Source organism: Guillardia theta, assembly GCF_000315625.1.
Source record: "Guillardia theta CCMP2712 unplaced genomic scaffold GUITHscaffold_62, whole genome shotgun sequence".
NCBI classification, from domain to species: domain Eukaryota; class Cryptophyceae; order Pyrenomonadales; family Geminigeraceae; genus Guillardia; species Guillardia theta.
The window spans coordinates 286,025-300,686 of NW_005434612.1; the positions used below are offsets into that span (position 1 = coordinate 286,025).

Here is a 14,662-nt window from a genome sequence, read left to right on the forward strand (position 1 = left end):
AGTGGGAATGCGGATGGGGGTTAGCTCTCTCTCTGTCCGACGGACGCATCTGATCCCCGCGCTCGGAAGATCTCGTGGAGGGTCATGAGGCCCGACTGTGTTGAGTGAGCATGCTCGCCCAAGGAAGAAGCTATCTTGCAGAGAGCTCCCTTGAGGTGCATGATGGGTGGAGACAGCTGAAGCTGAGTCATGAGATTTGGACAGCACGGCTAATGAGTGTTAGTGGCATCCTTGGCCGCGTGGGCAGTCGTAGTGACGTAGTGACGTGATTTCTCGCTTGTCAATGGCATGCTCGCACTCGCCCGATCAAAGCAAGAGCAGGCGGTCACTGCCTTGATGCTCCCGACTGAAGAAGGCGTACAAGAGAACTTGAAGGATCCAACCAACAATACAGCGTCAGCCAGATCTCTCTCTTTCTTCCATGCCGTTTATTATACAAGCGGTCCCCCCCTCCCTATCGTACATCCCTTCTTATCCCTCCCTCATCGCCCCTCTTCTCTCCCTCCTCCCCCTCATAGCTGCATCCGCTGGCCCGTCGCGCTCGTGATCACGGGTCGCTCCGGTGAGGTGAGCAGCCGGATGCAGTGCTCCAGTGCCTGGAGCTGCCTCTGTCGGCTCGGCATCCTCTCCAGCGCCTGCATGCGCCTCGCCTCGTAGGACTCGGCCGTGTCGAGCTCCTTGCTGCGCCTGCTCGCTGGCAGGGGAGAGAGCGGAGAGGCCAGGCTCTGCTGTGAGCTCAGCTCGCTCTCGTCGTCATGGTCATGGACGAGGAGGGCGCTGAAGTCAGCCTGGATGGTGGGGAGGTCTTGGAGGCTCTGGCTGGTGTGCATTCTCATGGTGTGGTGTCTGCTGCGGGATCAGAGTGGAGGTGTTCTATTCATGTTTTAGAATCGGGGGCCATGCATATCCTTCTCGGTCAGCAGGTCACGCGGTACGACTCCTTTGAGTTTACTACAGAATCCACTGGTCATCGTTCCATAGGTGTAAACCCTCATGTGACCAAGTGTATTACTCATTTCTTCGGACTGGGTGTAACTACCCGATGGCTAAATATTTCAATACAACTTTACTCAAAGTTAATTTCAATATCAGTACCGGTTTTGTACCTCGTTTGAAATAAAACTCATTTGATGTAAAACGTGCCGGGCCCCCGCCGGGGATCAAGCGCCTGTGGCAACACGGAGCGGCAAGTTATCGCTAAGGTGCTGCGGTTAAGAGAAGACCTGCCACGAGTCGAGAGAACGGCGGCGATCAACAACCACAAGTCCTTGGCATGCTATGAGGACTCCCGGAGTCCGCCTAGTACCTGAGGGCCAAGTCGATCTAGCTTCAGCTGAGTACCTTGGGCAAGTGACCTTCAAGGTCGTGCTTCAGTGAGTGACTCGGACGGCGTCCTTCCAAACTGAGCTCGTGGCTGATATAGTTAAGTTGGCGGGTTCCGAAGCAACGAATCACCTCGGGGCAGGTTGAGGCTTCGGCTCACTGGCTCAGCGGCTGCATACTCTGCCAGTCGGCCTTGAATGGATTCACTGCAGGCTACCGGCGCCACAGTGGGGAAGTGACGGACATACTCACTGAGAGAGAGAGCGACTGAAAAAAAGATTGACCAGCGGTGATAGGTGAGATAAAACCGAGAGACAGCGGTACACCTCTCAACTAAAACTGGAAGGTAAATGCTCACTACTCAAACGCTCAGGAAAGGAGAAACGTAGCATGCGATGGGAAGGCAGACAGCTGATAGGCCATGGAGGTTGAAGGGAGGAAAGTTAGATGCAACAGGACAGAGAAAAGTACATATGTAGAGATGATGGCGCTTGTCCCTGTGTAATCGCAGAGTGAGAAGCATTTGCTTGTGTTTGAGTAATCACAGAGTGAGAAGCATTTGCTTGTGTTTGAGGGATAACGATCTTTCTGAGTCGGTTCTGATCAGATTCTGACTTGCACGCTCAACTGATCATCATGTTCGAAACCCGAAACATCTTGCTCCTCCTCCTCCTGGCCATGGCGGTGGCGGTTTCCTCCGACAAGGCCCCCGGTAAGAGGATACATCCCCAGGCTTCAGGGACGAGGAAGAAGCCTTCCAACACTGGGGAGCCACACGAGAAGGTCCTGCTGCATCAATTAAAGGGCCGTCCGCTCCTCATCCATGGAGGCAAGAATACCCTGCTAACGAGGGCGTCATTGGGGCCCAAGGCCTCCTGGAGGGACTCTTCGCTCAAGAACTCGTCCAAGTTCTACGGGGAGAGGATCTTGTTGGACTACCAGCAGTACATCGTGAGGACTGAGAACCCAGTGAGGAGAGGGCTTCTGCAGGAGCTGAGGGAGATGGAGGGGGTTGATGCGATACGATACGTTCCTTACGACACATTCATCGTGACTGCATCCCAGAAAGGGTTGCAGCAGTTGATGAGCACGCACGGCATATCCGGGATCTTCTATCTCCCCGACGTGTTCAAGTTGGAGCCGGAGATTCGCTTCTCCTTATTCGAAGATGTCAACTACGGGAGGGGGATGGCTGGCTTCAAGGGACGGAAGCTGATGGCGGATGAGACTGAGAATGAAGGAGATCAGTCCGTGTATGTGATCCTCGCAATCAGCGACGCGGAATGGTCCTACCAGACGGTGCAGCTCGTGTCCGACTGGGAGCAGGAGATGCAAGATCTGAACCTCGGCGTTACCTTGAAGACTGTGTCGAAGAGGAAATTGTTGGTGAAGACGAAGCAGGAGAACATGAAGACAGTCTGTCAGTTCCTGGCGCACAAGCCGCTAGTGCGGTGGATAGAGAAGAAGAGGGAGGTTTTCCTCCGCAACCGGTATGCTGTCCAGGCGCTGCAGAGCGAGGGAGCAAACATGACGAGCATTTGGAACCGAGGGATCAACGGCTCGTCCCAGATCATCGGGATAGCAGACACGGGTATGCAGTCTGCAGGAGAAGTAGAGAGAAAGGGGGAGGAGAGGAGGGTGGGGAGGAGACGAGTGGGGAGGAGGAGAGCTGGAGCAAGAGGGAAGGGGGCAGAAAAGGGAGGTGGAGAGAGGAAACCAAAACAGCACAATACGATCCAAGTGCTATTGTCTGATAGATTCGCAGGAATCGATTATGACCATTGCTTCTTCAACGACCCTTTTGAAACGGTTGCCAAGTGCACAGGGTCAGGCGATCAGGCGACGCCCTCCTGCTTGAACTATCGGCACAGAAAGATAGTCACCTACCGCAAGTTTTCCTCTACCGACTACCAGGACTACTATGGCGGACACGGAACACACGTTGCTGGCTCAGTTGCAGGTGAAGAAAGCGAGAGAGGGTGAAGAAATGACTGCTGTTCCTGCTCCTGCTCCTGCGCCTGCTCCTGCTCCTGCTCCTGCTCCTGCTCTTGCTCCTGCTCCTGCTCCTGCTCCTTCTGCCTTTTGTTTGTGTTCTCTTGCTCCCTTCCTCCCTCTTTCTTCCCTTCTTCCTTCATACTTGCATCCTCGCACTCTTGTCTGCCCGCCCTTATTTCGCTCGCATTCCATGCTCACTCCCTGCGTAGGAAACGCCTACGACGCTGACCCGACCGAGATGAACTATGCTGGCGCCTACAACGGGATGGCGCCGGGAGCGAAGATCGCGTTTGACGACGTCGGAGACAGTAAAGGAGCGCTTCCTGGCATCCCCGACGACCTCAACACAGGGCTGTTTCCCCACTCGTATCATGCCGGAGCCAGGCTTCACTCCAACTCCTGGGGAGCGAAGTTTGCAGGGTAAGAGATAGGTCGGAGAAGGAGCACGAGTAGAAGGAGACGGGGGGGAGGGGAAGAAGGAGAAAGAGCAGAACCATGCATCATAAAAAGATTCAGGAGCAGAAGATTGAAAGCGTTCTTATGATGGGAGTGCACCTGGGGAGTTGGGTAGAGGCAGAGAGAGGAAGAGGGGTCTGAAGTTGGCCGCAGGTACGAGTCGATGGCGATGGAGATCGATGAATTCACGCACGATCATGATGATTTTCTGGTGCTCGTGGCGGCCGGCAACGATGGGCCTCATCCGTACAGCATCGGCACTCCAGCCACAGCAAAGAACATCCTCGCTGTGGGAGCCACTGACAACAGCCTCAAGGTTCCTTGCTAGTTCTTTTGACGACTTGCACCGTGCTCCCGCTCCCGCCCCCGCCCCCGCCCCCGCTCCTGCTCCTGCTCCTGCTCCTGCTCCTGCTCCTGCTCCTCCTCCTCCTCCTCCTCCTCCTCCTGCTCCTCCTCCTGCTCCTGCTCGTGATCATGATCATGATCATGGCCCTCGCCTGATCCTCACCTCCGGCCTCCTCAACTGCATCCTCATCGCACAGACCATCTCAGTGCTCCTACTTCTTTCCTCTTGCCCTGCCTTCTCCAACCTGCTCACCCCACGTCGCAGGCGAGTCAAGTGTGGGGATACTCCGTCGCCACTCAGGTCCTTGTCAATCAGTCCGTCCTCGACTTGAGCCTGCTCCCTGCCAACTTCGGCCCCCAAAGTGCAGATCATGTCACCGGCCAGCTCAGGCTTGCATCCCCAGCAGACGCCTGCTCGCCATTGGACGGAGACTTTGCAGGATCTCTCCTGCTCATCAAGCGCGGCTCCTGCTCGTTCCTGCACAAGGCGCTTATGGCGCAGACAGCAGGTGCTAGGGCCGTCCTGATCCAGAACTCAGAGGACACGCCTGTGCTGATGACGTCAGACAACTCTTCCTCCGTCTCCATCCCCGTCTTCAGCATCTCATTCTCCGACGGCAACCGGCTCCTCTCCTCCCTCAACTCCAACATCGAGCTGCGGGGGACAACCCCCACCACCCGGGCTCACTCCCACGAGCACCTGGTGTACTTCTCCTCCTGGGGTCCCACCTACGACTTTCGCATCAAACCTGACGTGCTCTGCCCGGGGTATCGGATCCATTCTTCTTTCTCCGACGGGGATCCTACCTCCTTCCAGTGCGGGGCGTACGCCAACTCGGCTGGGGGCGCTCTGCTGGAGATGTCTGGCACCTCCATGGCAACTCCGCTGTGCGCCGGTTCTGCCGCTCTCGTTCGCGACTACTTCAAAGGCGGCCATCACGCAGGTTGAGTAGGAGCAGGAGCAGGAGCAGGAGCAGGAGCAGGAGCAGGAGCAGGAGCAGGAGCAGGAGCAGGAGCAGGAGCAGGAGCAGAAGCAGGAGCAGGAGCAAGGGGAGCAGGGGGGGTGCAGGAGAGAAATGAGAGGGGAGGGAGACGTGCAGGAGGAGGGTACGTTGGGAGGACAAAGGAGGAAGAGGGATGGGAGACGTCCAAGGGCCTCACTGCTCGCGGTGCAGGTGGAGATGCGTCGAAAGGGTTCAATGCTTCTGCTGCCCTCGTGAAAGCTACTATGATCCACTCCGCTCAGGTGTGTGGAGAGGAGATGTAGGATAGAGTTTACAACTTCTATCAAAGAGGATGAAGAAGGAGGAAGGAAGAAAGAGGGAGAGGACGAGGGAGAGGGAGAGGGAAAGGTGGAGGAAGAGGTGGAGGAAGAGGACGAGGAAGATGAACAAAGCAGGAAGAGGACACTGTTCCTTCACTAACTCACTCCTCCTTCCACCAGCCTGCCATGGTTCAGTCAGCCTCCGGAGCCTGGGAGTTCCCATCCTCAGTCCCCAACATCCAGACGGGGTACGGGAGGATCGACCTTAGCAAGGGCCTCTCCTTCTCCGACTCCCCTACTCGCTCCATCTACCGTGACCGAGAGCAAGTGGACAACGGAGGGGAGCTGTCTGTATGTCTTCACGCCTCCTCCTCCATGCCGTTCAAGGCGACGCTGGTGTGGACGGATCCGGCTGGGGAGTACCTGGCCGAGAGGGTCCTGGTGAACGACCTGGACCTGATCGTGCAGAACAAGGACGGAGACGTGTGGAGGGGAAACAATTTGAGGCAGAGCGATGAGACGTACAAGGACTACGTCGTGAGTGACAACTTACAGAATGCAGAGCAGGTGAGTGGACAGAAGAGAGGGGGAGGGAGAGGGGGAGGGAAAAGATGAGGATGTTTTCAACAGTGCCATCTAATGTACCTCAGGTATCTTTTTCTGTCTCGTCCCCTGGTCTGCTTGTGGTTCGAGTAGTCGGGGTCGACGTTCCCCTCGGCCCTCAGGCCTTCAGTCTCGTCCTTTCCGGCTCTGACCTCGTGGTTTGTCCCTCCTCCTCCTCGTCTCCCCCTCCTCTTCTCCCTCGTCCTCCTCTACTGCTGCCTTCCCCTTCCCCCTTCCAGGTCATCTCCTTTTCGCACCTCCTTGCTTCTCGTTCTCCTCTCTTCCTCCTCAGTCCTACTGCAACATCTCTCCATGCAAGGTCCTTCTCCTGATGTCGTGACAAGGAGCAACAATCCTCCGCCTGCAGCTCCATCACCTGCCCAAAGAACTGCTCAGGTGAGAGAAACCGTTTCAGTTTTGCTTGCTCCTCCTCCTCCTCCTCCTCCTCCTCCTCTTCCTCTTCCTCCTCCTTGTCATCATCATCGTTGCCATCATCATAAACATAATCATCATCGTCATCGTCATCGTCATCGTCCTCATCCTTCCTCGTAATTTCTCTTTCCTGTTTCCACTCCCTTGCCTCTGCCTTTCCTCACCTCCCTCATCTCCCCTTTCCTCACAGTCCTCACTCTCCTCAAGCGCACTTGCTGATCGTCTTCTCTCGCACAGGGCATGGCACTTGCCTATCAAACTCCGTCTGCCATTGCGACTTCGAGTACGGAGGTTCCGACTGCTCCAGGAAGTTTCGGACGTTAGAGCAAGGAGAAAACCATCTTGCTGTCACTGCCAACGGGATGAGCTTTTATACCTTTAATGTGACATCCTCCTCCTCCTCCTCCATGGCCTGCTCCTCCCCTTCTCTCCTCCCTCTCTTCCCCTTCCCCCCATGGCTCCCCTCGTTCGCTCGTTTCCTCTCCTCCCTCCTTGGTGACTCACTTCCTCCTCATCCTACCTGCTCTCTTGCCACCCAAACCTCCACTCCTCCTCCCCCCTCTCTCTGTTTCTGAGCTCCCCTGCTTCTCACTCAACCCGCAGCTCTCTCACGGCAAGTCCTTCCGCATTATTTGCACGGGCCTTGGGCCGAGCACCGGCTCTGATCCCGACTACTACCTCAGCTACGAGAGGTCTCCCCTCCATCCCCGTGCCCCCCATCTCCACCACCTTCCCTCCCTGCCTCCCTCCTGTTCCTCCTGTTTCTCCTGTTCCTCCTTTTGCTAGCTCTCCTCGTCGTTCTCTTCCTTCCTCCCTCCTCCAACCCCCTTTGTGTTCTCCCTCCTTCCCCCCTGACATCCACCTCAGCCTCCCAACCATCGGTGAGTACGTCGACGCTGTCAAGGACGAGGGAGACAGCGCCAGTTTTGTCCGCAACCAGGAGCAGGGAGGCATGTGGGTCCTCGGCCTCTACGCGCGATGCTGCGAGGACGTCGAGGTCTTGGTGGTGCTGGAGATCCAGCCCGGCCCCTTCCCATCCCTCCAGCTCTCTCCCTGCTCCTTCCCCTGTGACTGCCAGAGGTTCACGCAGTCAGCGGGTCAGATGGAGGACGGCTCGGGCGTCTACACATACAACAACAACGCCAACTGCAGGTGGATCATCTCCCCACAGGGAGGAACACACGGTGCGCTGAAGCTCACGTTCCCCTCCTTCGACCTGGAGGCCAACTATGACTTCCTCCAACTCAACCATTGCTTTGACGAGCTCTGCTCCAGCACCTCCTCCCTTGCCACTCTGACCGGCACCGTCTCGTCCTCTGCCTCCTTCGTCGCCTCCAGTGGCATCGTGGAGATTCTCTTCACCTCGGACTCTCTCGTTACGGCAGGAGGCTTCCTCCTCAAGTGGATGTCCCTCGGTGCTTTTGACATCTGCAACAGCCAGTGCAACTGCGGGATCTTCAACGGCACTCACGGGGTCCTGACGGACGGAGCAGGAGCAGGAGGACTGTATCCCAACGATGCCTTCTGCCACTGGATCCTCTCAGCACCCCAGGCATCTTGGCTACAGCTCTCCTTCAAGCGCTTCGCTACCGAGCTCAACTACGACCTGCTGCTGGCCAAGGAGTGCGATGACGCTGCTTGCCGCAGCTCACGGACCATTGGGATCTTCTCCGGCCATATCCAGAACCTCGTCCTCCTCTCCACTACCGGTATCATGGACATCGTCTTCACCAGCGACGCAAGCTTGCAGGACAGCGGCTTTGAAGCTGCATGGACCACATCGCTGCTGGCAGAGGAAGGGTACTCGCCCTCCCCTTCGCTCCCAGGGCCCTGCCCGTCAGGCTACCGCTGCCAGGAGTGCACCAGCCCGTGTCACTGCCAGCAGTTCCTCAGGCAGGAAGGGCTTGTGACCGACGGGTCGGGCAACCGAGGGCTGTACGAGAACTTTGCCAACTGTCACTGGCTGCTCTCTCCCTTCAACGCTGCCAACATCAGCATCAAGTTCAACTTCTTCGAGACTGAGCCGGGCTACGACTTCCTCTGCCTCTTCACCTGCAGCGACCCGAGCTGCCTGGACAGGACGGCTCTTAGGAATTTCTCGGGCTACTGGACAGGAGAAGAGCTCACTGTCAACGCTCCCGTCCTCGAGCTCGTCTTTCTCACGGACAGCACCGTTCGCTTCCCCGGTTTCGAGCTCTCCTACCGCGCCATCGTGGACCCCCGCAGCTCCAGCGTCTTCGCCTGTCCTCCTCGCTTTCGCAACTGCTCCTTCACCAGGGATTGGCCGGAGGTCACCCCTGAGATCCGCAGCGGACGAGCGGCGACGGGGGGGCTGGGTCACATGATTGTTGTCAACCTGTACGAGGCATGGCTGTGTATCCTCGACCACCCATGCTCTGAGGTGAAGCCAGACGGCAGCACGGACCCCTTCTGCTTCATCTACAATGAGCAGCTGCTGCGTTTCGAGCCCTGGAATCTCAACTCGGTCATCAACATGTACTAGAGGGTGGGCGAGGAGCGGGAGATCAGATCTTGTGCCCGTCTGTGTGTGTACATGTTGGCATTCGTATCATGTGTGTGCATTGAGCGTGTTGATGCAATGTTTGTTTTTAGTGATATTCAGCCTCTGCGAACTTTTTGGTTGTCTGTATTTGTCTGTTAACTTAGTGAGGAAGATCAAGACACACTCAATCTAGAATCTGAACTCAAACTTGCTTGGCATCGCCTTCCCTACATTCTGCTCCTCATCCTCCCTCCATCTCCTTTCGCTTCCCTTCCCTTCCCCTCCCCTCCCCTCCCCTCCCTTCCCTGTGTGCACTCTGTTCCTTCTCTTCACCGCCTCCTCTTCTCACCTCCCCGTCCTCCTCACACGCTCACTACTGTTGCATTCCAACATTCCTCTTGGCGAATTTTCTGGCTCCAATTTTCTTAATTTTGATGGGTCAACATCCCCAGGCATGGGGGTAATAAAATCTTGCATCCAATTTGACAAAGTCTGTTTTGGTCATCATAAAATTTGAAACTTTAGTGATAAAAAGAGAAGGCTATCTGAAACATTGTTTAGGAGATTTGTGGAGTGCGGACATGTGAGATCTGGACGACCGTAAAAATGGGTGGAGGAGGGGAGGGAGGGAGGGGAGGGAGAGGAGAAGAGGAGAGAGGCGTTAGAGGAGGTCATGGCCATAGATAGAGGTGAGGAGAAGAGAGGAGAAGAGAGGAGAGAAGAGGTATAATGAAGGGCACTCAGGAGAAGGTATGTAAACTAGCAGTCAGGAAAGCAGGCAGGCGAGCAAACAGCCAGTGGTAACTTTTTCTTGTAACTTGTTGTTTCTGCTCCTACTCTTCTTCACCGCGCTTTTCCTCTCGAGTTGTTGCTGCTGATCATTTCATTAGGGCGCCTGAGCTTTGAGATGCCTGAAATACCATAGTGCCCGCCATGTCTTCGGAACCCAACTTTAGTCGAGCCGAGTCCATGGAAGTGGACGAGGGGATACAGTTCTTCCTCGACGACGACCTCCTGTCCGCAACAGTGAACTCTTCCTTTGCGTTCGAGATCGACCGGAGAACGTCCAGCAATGGAAGCTACCTGGACTTCGCCGACAGCAGCTCGCACGAGCATGCCGGCGCGCAGGTGAACGGAGCAGAAGATGTCCCATCGGCATCAAGACGCAACGAGGAGGGAGATGATGGGCGGGAGCAGCTGCTTGGGGGAATACAACCTGAGGATCGGCAGACGGTGATACCAACCGAGGAAGGAGGAGGAGGAGGAGGAGGAGGAGGAGGAATGCAGACGCAGTGGAGGAGTAGGATGTTGATGGTGGGGTTGGAGCTAGTTGCGTTCATGACCAGCGTCCTGCTGATTTCTCTCCTGTTTCTGCTCCACAACAAGTTTAACGCAACGGTGCATTGCTTCCCTGCAGATCAGATCAGGAGGGTCAGGCCGGATATCCTTCAGGTTCGGCTCGCGATCAAGAACGTCGACTATGTCGACGACGTCTCCCGCCTTCTCTCCCAGACTTCCATCGCCCGAGCGCTCGGTCATCAGCCTCGAGCTCTCGATCCCTCCGAAGCTGCGCAGGCATTGACTTGCGACAAGAAGGAGAGTCGAACGAGATGGAAGCCCTTCTTCAGTATGCTGAGCAGGAAGCAGCAAAGCGCCCAGGGCCGCACGAACTCTTCTCATGTCCAAGGGAGCGCGATCAAGGGGAGGCAGGAGACATGGGGCTCTGCCATGTGGAGGAGAATCTTGGGGTCAGGCAAGCGTCTAGAGGGGCTCGAGGAGCAGGCCCCATCAGCTGCCAGCAGCGGGAGGGCAGCGAGTCCTCGCACGACGTATGCTTACATCTTCAGCAAGGAGAAAGGTTTCCTCATGCTCTCGCACCGAGCTATGATCGACTTAAACGTTTCCATCTTGAACATCACGATCTTCGAAGACGATCGCTGCCTGGGAGGGGGCGACTTGCTGTCTACGTGGCTCATCTCCTTCGTTGGGTTGGACTCGATTGTACTCAATCAGTTCCACACCTTCTTCGGGGGAGGGTACGTGCACAACGTGCAGACTGCTGATCTCTACAACCTCAACTTTGCGAGGAGGAGCAAGAAGGTGGAGGATGTGGTGTATCACAAGCTCGGGATACTCTGCACATCTCTTGTGCTGGCGATCACGACTTCAACTCTCGTCTCCTTCACGCTGATCGAGACTCATGCAAGGGTCTTGAGATTTATCGTGCAGCTCCGTCACCACAACCGCCATGGCGCCTCCTACCTCCAACTCTTGCTGCCCCACTCGCTTGACTCCCTTGCCTTCCTTCCCATCATGATCGGAGTGTTGATGTTCCTCTTTGAGTTCTTCGAAGATCAGGTGAGAATGACAGGAGGAGACGGAGGGGGTGAAGGGGGAGGAGTAGGAGGAGCAGGAGGGAGGAAAGGGGAGAAGAGATCGCGAGATGGATTAACGAGGCGTTCTCAGGTTCTGGCTTTCCTGGTATTCAGTCTTGTATGGGGGAATGAAATCTTTCGAATGGTCAGTCCTGTTGTGATCGAAATGATGACGATGATGGTGAAAGTGGTGGTGGTGGTGACTATGATGAGTATGATCATGATAGTGAAGATGATGATTATTGTGGTGGTGATGGATTTGATTATGACAACCATTGTCGCAGATCAAAGTGAGAGGGAATCGGTCCATGCGACAATTTCCTAATTTTTTCCTTGCTCTCTTCTTGTGCTTTCTCATTTATCTTTATTCATTTCCTCTTGGTAAGAACTCTGGCTTTCTGCGTTCCGCCTTCTCTCACGGACCATCCTCCCAGGGTTCAGCTACATCGCGTTTGCTTGTTGGGCTTCGTCTTTCCTTACCGTAAGTTGGTGATGGAGCAGTGGAAACAGGAGAGACTGAGCGAGTGGAGGAGAGAAGGAGAGGAGGAGGGAAAGAGATTGAGCGACTGGGTTGAGAAAGAGGGGAGGAAGAGGAGAGAAGAGGATCAGAGGAGGGAAGGGTAGGAGAGATGAGGAGCTGACTGTGACTGATAACAGATCATTCTTCTCTTCTCCAACCATGTCGCCCCTCGCAGCCGCTACCGCAGGACCAGCATGCATGTCACTACCACCCTGTACTGGTCGGAGCAGCCTCAGATGCTATAGGAAGAGCGCGAGGTCGGGGCTGCTCCGTGTCTCTCGGTGGCGGAAGGGGAGGAAGGGCAGGCGAGTGGCGGCCAGGAGGTTCTCAGCTTTCTCTCTCAGCTCCATCAGCCTGCCATGGAGCTCAGCTGGACGGGCAGCTACTCTCCTCCCTCCTCCCACGTGTTTGTTGGCTTGTCGCGACCGTTGATCGCCTGCTGGATAGTCTCCTTCCACTTCTTAACAGTCGATGATTGACGAACTCGCTCCTGCAGCATCATGGCCTGTGCAGCTATCACTTCTCTTCCTCCTATCGCTCCTCCTCCTCCTCCTCCTCCTCCTCCTCCTCCTCAGCTATTACTCCTGCTCCTGCTCCTCTCACCATCCTCGTCCTCATCATCATCATCATCATCATCATCATCATCATCTTGCTTCCTCTTCCTCTGCCATGCCCTTTCTCCATCTTAAGTGTCATGGAGTCCAGTCTCCATCGTCCTACATCACCCTCCTCGTTGTTCCTCTTTCTCACCGTCTGCCAGACGGTAGGAGGGAGGAGTGTCCGACAGATCTGCGTGCACATGAGAGGAGGGAGATGAGGAGCCGAGGCTCCTTGTGACCTCCTCGAGGCAGACTCCTTCTCCGGCCTCAAGCTGCTCCTGCACAGAAAGTCAGTAGAAGAAGAGAGGAGAGGGGGGGCAAAGAGAAGGTGACCTGCAGGATCTCCTTGCCCAGCCCCAGCGGGTCGCTCCTCAGCCTCTGGATCTGTGGAATGATCAGGGAGCAGGGAGCAGGGAGCAGGGAGCAGGGAGCAGGGAGCAGGGAGCAGGGAGATATGGTTTTGATCGTATGAGGGAGAGAACAGCAACGAGGGTCAATGGTTGGAGGACCTGCATCGAGTGCATCTCGCCTCGGATACACCAGTTGACCACATGCTCGCAGTTCTGAGAAGTAATCTTCACCGCTGCAGCTTCCTCCTCCTTCCCTCTCCTCCTTCCTTGACTTGATACGTGCCCGCCCCATACTCTTCACCTCCACCCCCCCTTGCTGCCTCCCTTCCCTCCCTCACATCATCTCCCCCGCCCGCCCCGTGCTTACCTTGCTGAACAGATTGTATCCAGTCTCCCCGACTCTTGACTTCGCTCGCTGAGGGCCCGTCACTTCTTTCCCTCCTCTTCTCACTCGCACCTCAACGATCACTTCGCGCGGAAGAGCGTTGGGAGGATGGTCTACAACCTCGATATGCATTCCCTTCGCCTTGCCGTAGTTGTATCTGCCGCCTGTCAGAACTTCCTCCCCTTCCTCCTCTTCCTCCTCTTCCTCTCTCCTCCCTCCTCCCTCCCTCTCACTAACTTCCCAAGCCTTCCTCTTCCTTACATGGTCCTCAGCGAGTCTATTTTGCATGTAGCGTTGGCTTTATCCGTAACTCCTCCTTCCACCATCAACGTCAGACGCAGCCCGCACGAGGACACCACCCTACATTTCCTCTTCCTGTTCCTGCTCCTCTTCCCCTTCATCTTCCCCTTCCTCTTCCTCTTCCTCTTCTCCTTCCTCTCCTCCTTCGCCACCACCACCACCACCACCACCATCAACCTCATTCTCTCACCAGTGAAGTGCATTATCTTCCCATCTCCAAGGTAGATCGCATGGTGCCTGTCTCATCATCAGCTGCTGCAAATTTGTCTCGTGCTCAACGTCAGGGCACGAAAACCCGCGACCCCACGGACTTTGAGATGATCTCCCGGTTGCAACCTGCAAGGCATTATGATATGAGAGAAGAGAACAGCAGAGAGAAGAGTGATGTGTTGTTGTGCAGCAAGAACGAAGGGAGGAGGAAGCAGAACGAGGAGGATTGAAAGGTGAGGAAACTGCTTGCTGGAGCAGCAGAAGCAGCAGCAGCAGCAGCAGCAGCAGCAGCAGCAGCAGCAGCAGCAGCAGCAGCAGCAGCAGAAGAAGAAGAAGAAGAAAAAGAAGTATCGACCTCCACATCATCACTTCAGGTTGAGCAAGGATGTACTGCATCGTCCGATTCGCCTGTTGCTCCACCGCCAGCTTGCACGACAGGAGCGCCGACGACATGCCCTGCATTGCATGATCAGCGGGCCAGCGCGCTCAGCTGCAGTTGCTGACCGTCTCGTCGGAGAGAGATCTCAACCTTGACAGCTGTTGGTCAAGGTGCGGGAGCCGCAAGGGCCTGTCGCCACTTCATCAGCTCCTCCCTTCTGCTGCTCTCCTCCTCCCCACCTGACTTGACTCTCAGACCACTTGGCGAACTCTCGGAGCTCGTTGACATCATAGGTCTTTTGCGCATGCTCGCCGGCGCCATATCTGGCTTCTGCATGTCCTCCTCCCTCTTCTCCCACTGCTCCGCCTCCTCCGCCTCCTCCGCTTCCCCCGCCTCCTTCCTGCTCCTCATCCTGCTTCACATCCTGCTGCTCAACGGAACTCGGAAGCAGGTTCATCGCGCTCTCATCAGGAGCATGGCTTGTGTTTGCCATGGACTCCAGCAGCATTGCATGCTGCGACGTCCCATCATGTTGAGCGCCTGTGGCGCATGCCCAGCAAACCAAGAGAACCAGCCAACAAGCTCGACCCAACCTCATAGTGATGAGTTTGCGACCATTGGCC

General features: G+C 56.0%; 4 protein-coding genes across 4 annotated transcripts; 2 read left to right on the plus strand and 2 right to left on the minus strand.

Annotated features, from left to right (window-relative positions):
* Positions 1–512: 512 nt before the first annotated feature.
* GUITHDRAFT_112851 (hypothetical protein) lies at positions 513–830 on the minus strand (the record flags this gene model as incomplete). The annotated part of the gene is made up of 1 exon (XM_005828041.1): positions 513–830. The coding sequence occupies one exon, from the start codon at positions 828–830 to the stop codon at positions 513–515; it is 318 nt and encodes a 105-aa protein (XP_005828098.1).
* A 1,129-nt stretch (positions 831–1,959) lies between these two features.
* Positions 1,960–8,921, plus strand: GUITHDRAFT_112852 (hypothetical protein; the record flags this gene model as incomplete). Its single annotated transcript, XM_005828042.1, has 13 exons — positions 1,960–2,914; positions 3,089–3,149; positions 3,195–3,283; positions 3,528–3,738; positions 3,928–4,090; positions 4,385–5,063; positions 5,295–5,365; positions 5,564–5,950; positions 6,034–6,144; positions 6,331–6,382; positions 6,656–6,801; positions 7,022–7,110; positions 7,286–8,921. The coding sequence occupies 13 exons, from the start codon at positions 1,960–1,962 to the stop codon at positions 8,919–8,921; spliced, it is 4,650 nt and encodes a 1,549-aa protein (XP_005828099.1).
* A 933-nt stretch (positions 8,922–9,854) lies between these two features.
* On the plus strand, positions 9,855–12,061 carry GUITHDRAFT_112853 (hypothetical protein; the record flags this gene model as incomplete). Its single annotated transcript, XM_005828043.1, has 4 exons — positions 9,855–11,279; positions 11,388–11,586; positions 11,731–11,777; positions 11,954–12,061. The coding sequence occupies 4 exons, from the start codon at positions 9,855–9,857 to the stop codon at positions 12,059–12,061; spliced, it is 1,779 nt and encodes a 592-aa protein (XP_005828100.1).
* Positions 12,062–12,198: 137 nt separating this feature from the next.
* GUITHDRAFT_142271 (hypothetical protein) lies at positions 12,199–14,637 on the minus strand (the record flags this gene model as incomplete). Its single annotated transcript, XM_005828044.1, has 13 exons — positions 12,199–12,321; positions 12,567–12,605; positions 12,655–12,693; positions 12,749–12,799; positions 12,925–12,978; positions 13,133–13,180; positions 13,223–13,307; positions 13,412–13,466; positions 13,641–13,687; positions 13,730–13,786; positions 14,016–14,116; positions 14,165–14,228; positions 14,279–14,637. 13 exons carry the CDS (start codon positions 14,635–14,637, stop codon positions 12,199–12,201), a joined length of 1,122 nt encoding a protein of 373 aa, XP_005828101.1.
* Between the last annotated feature and the right edge of the window lie 25 nt (positions 14,638–14,662).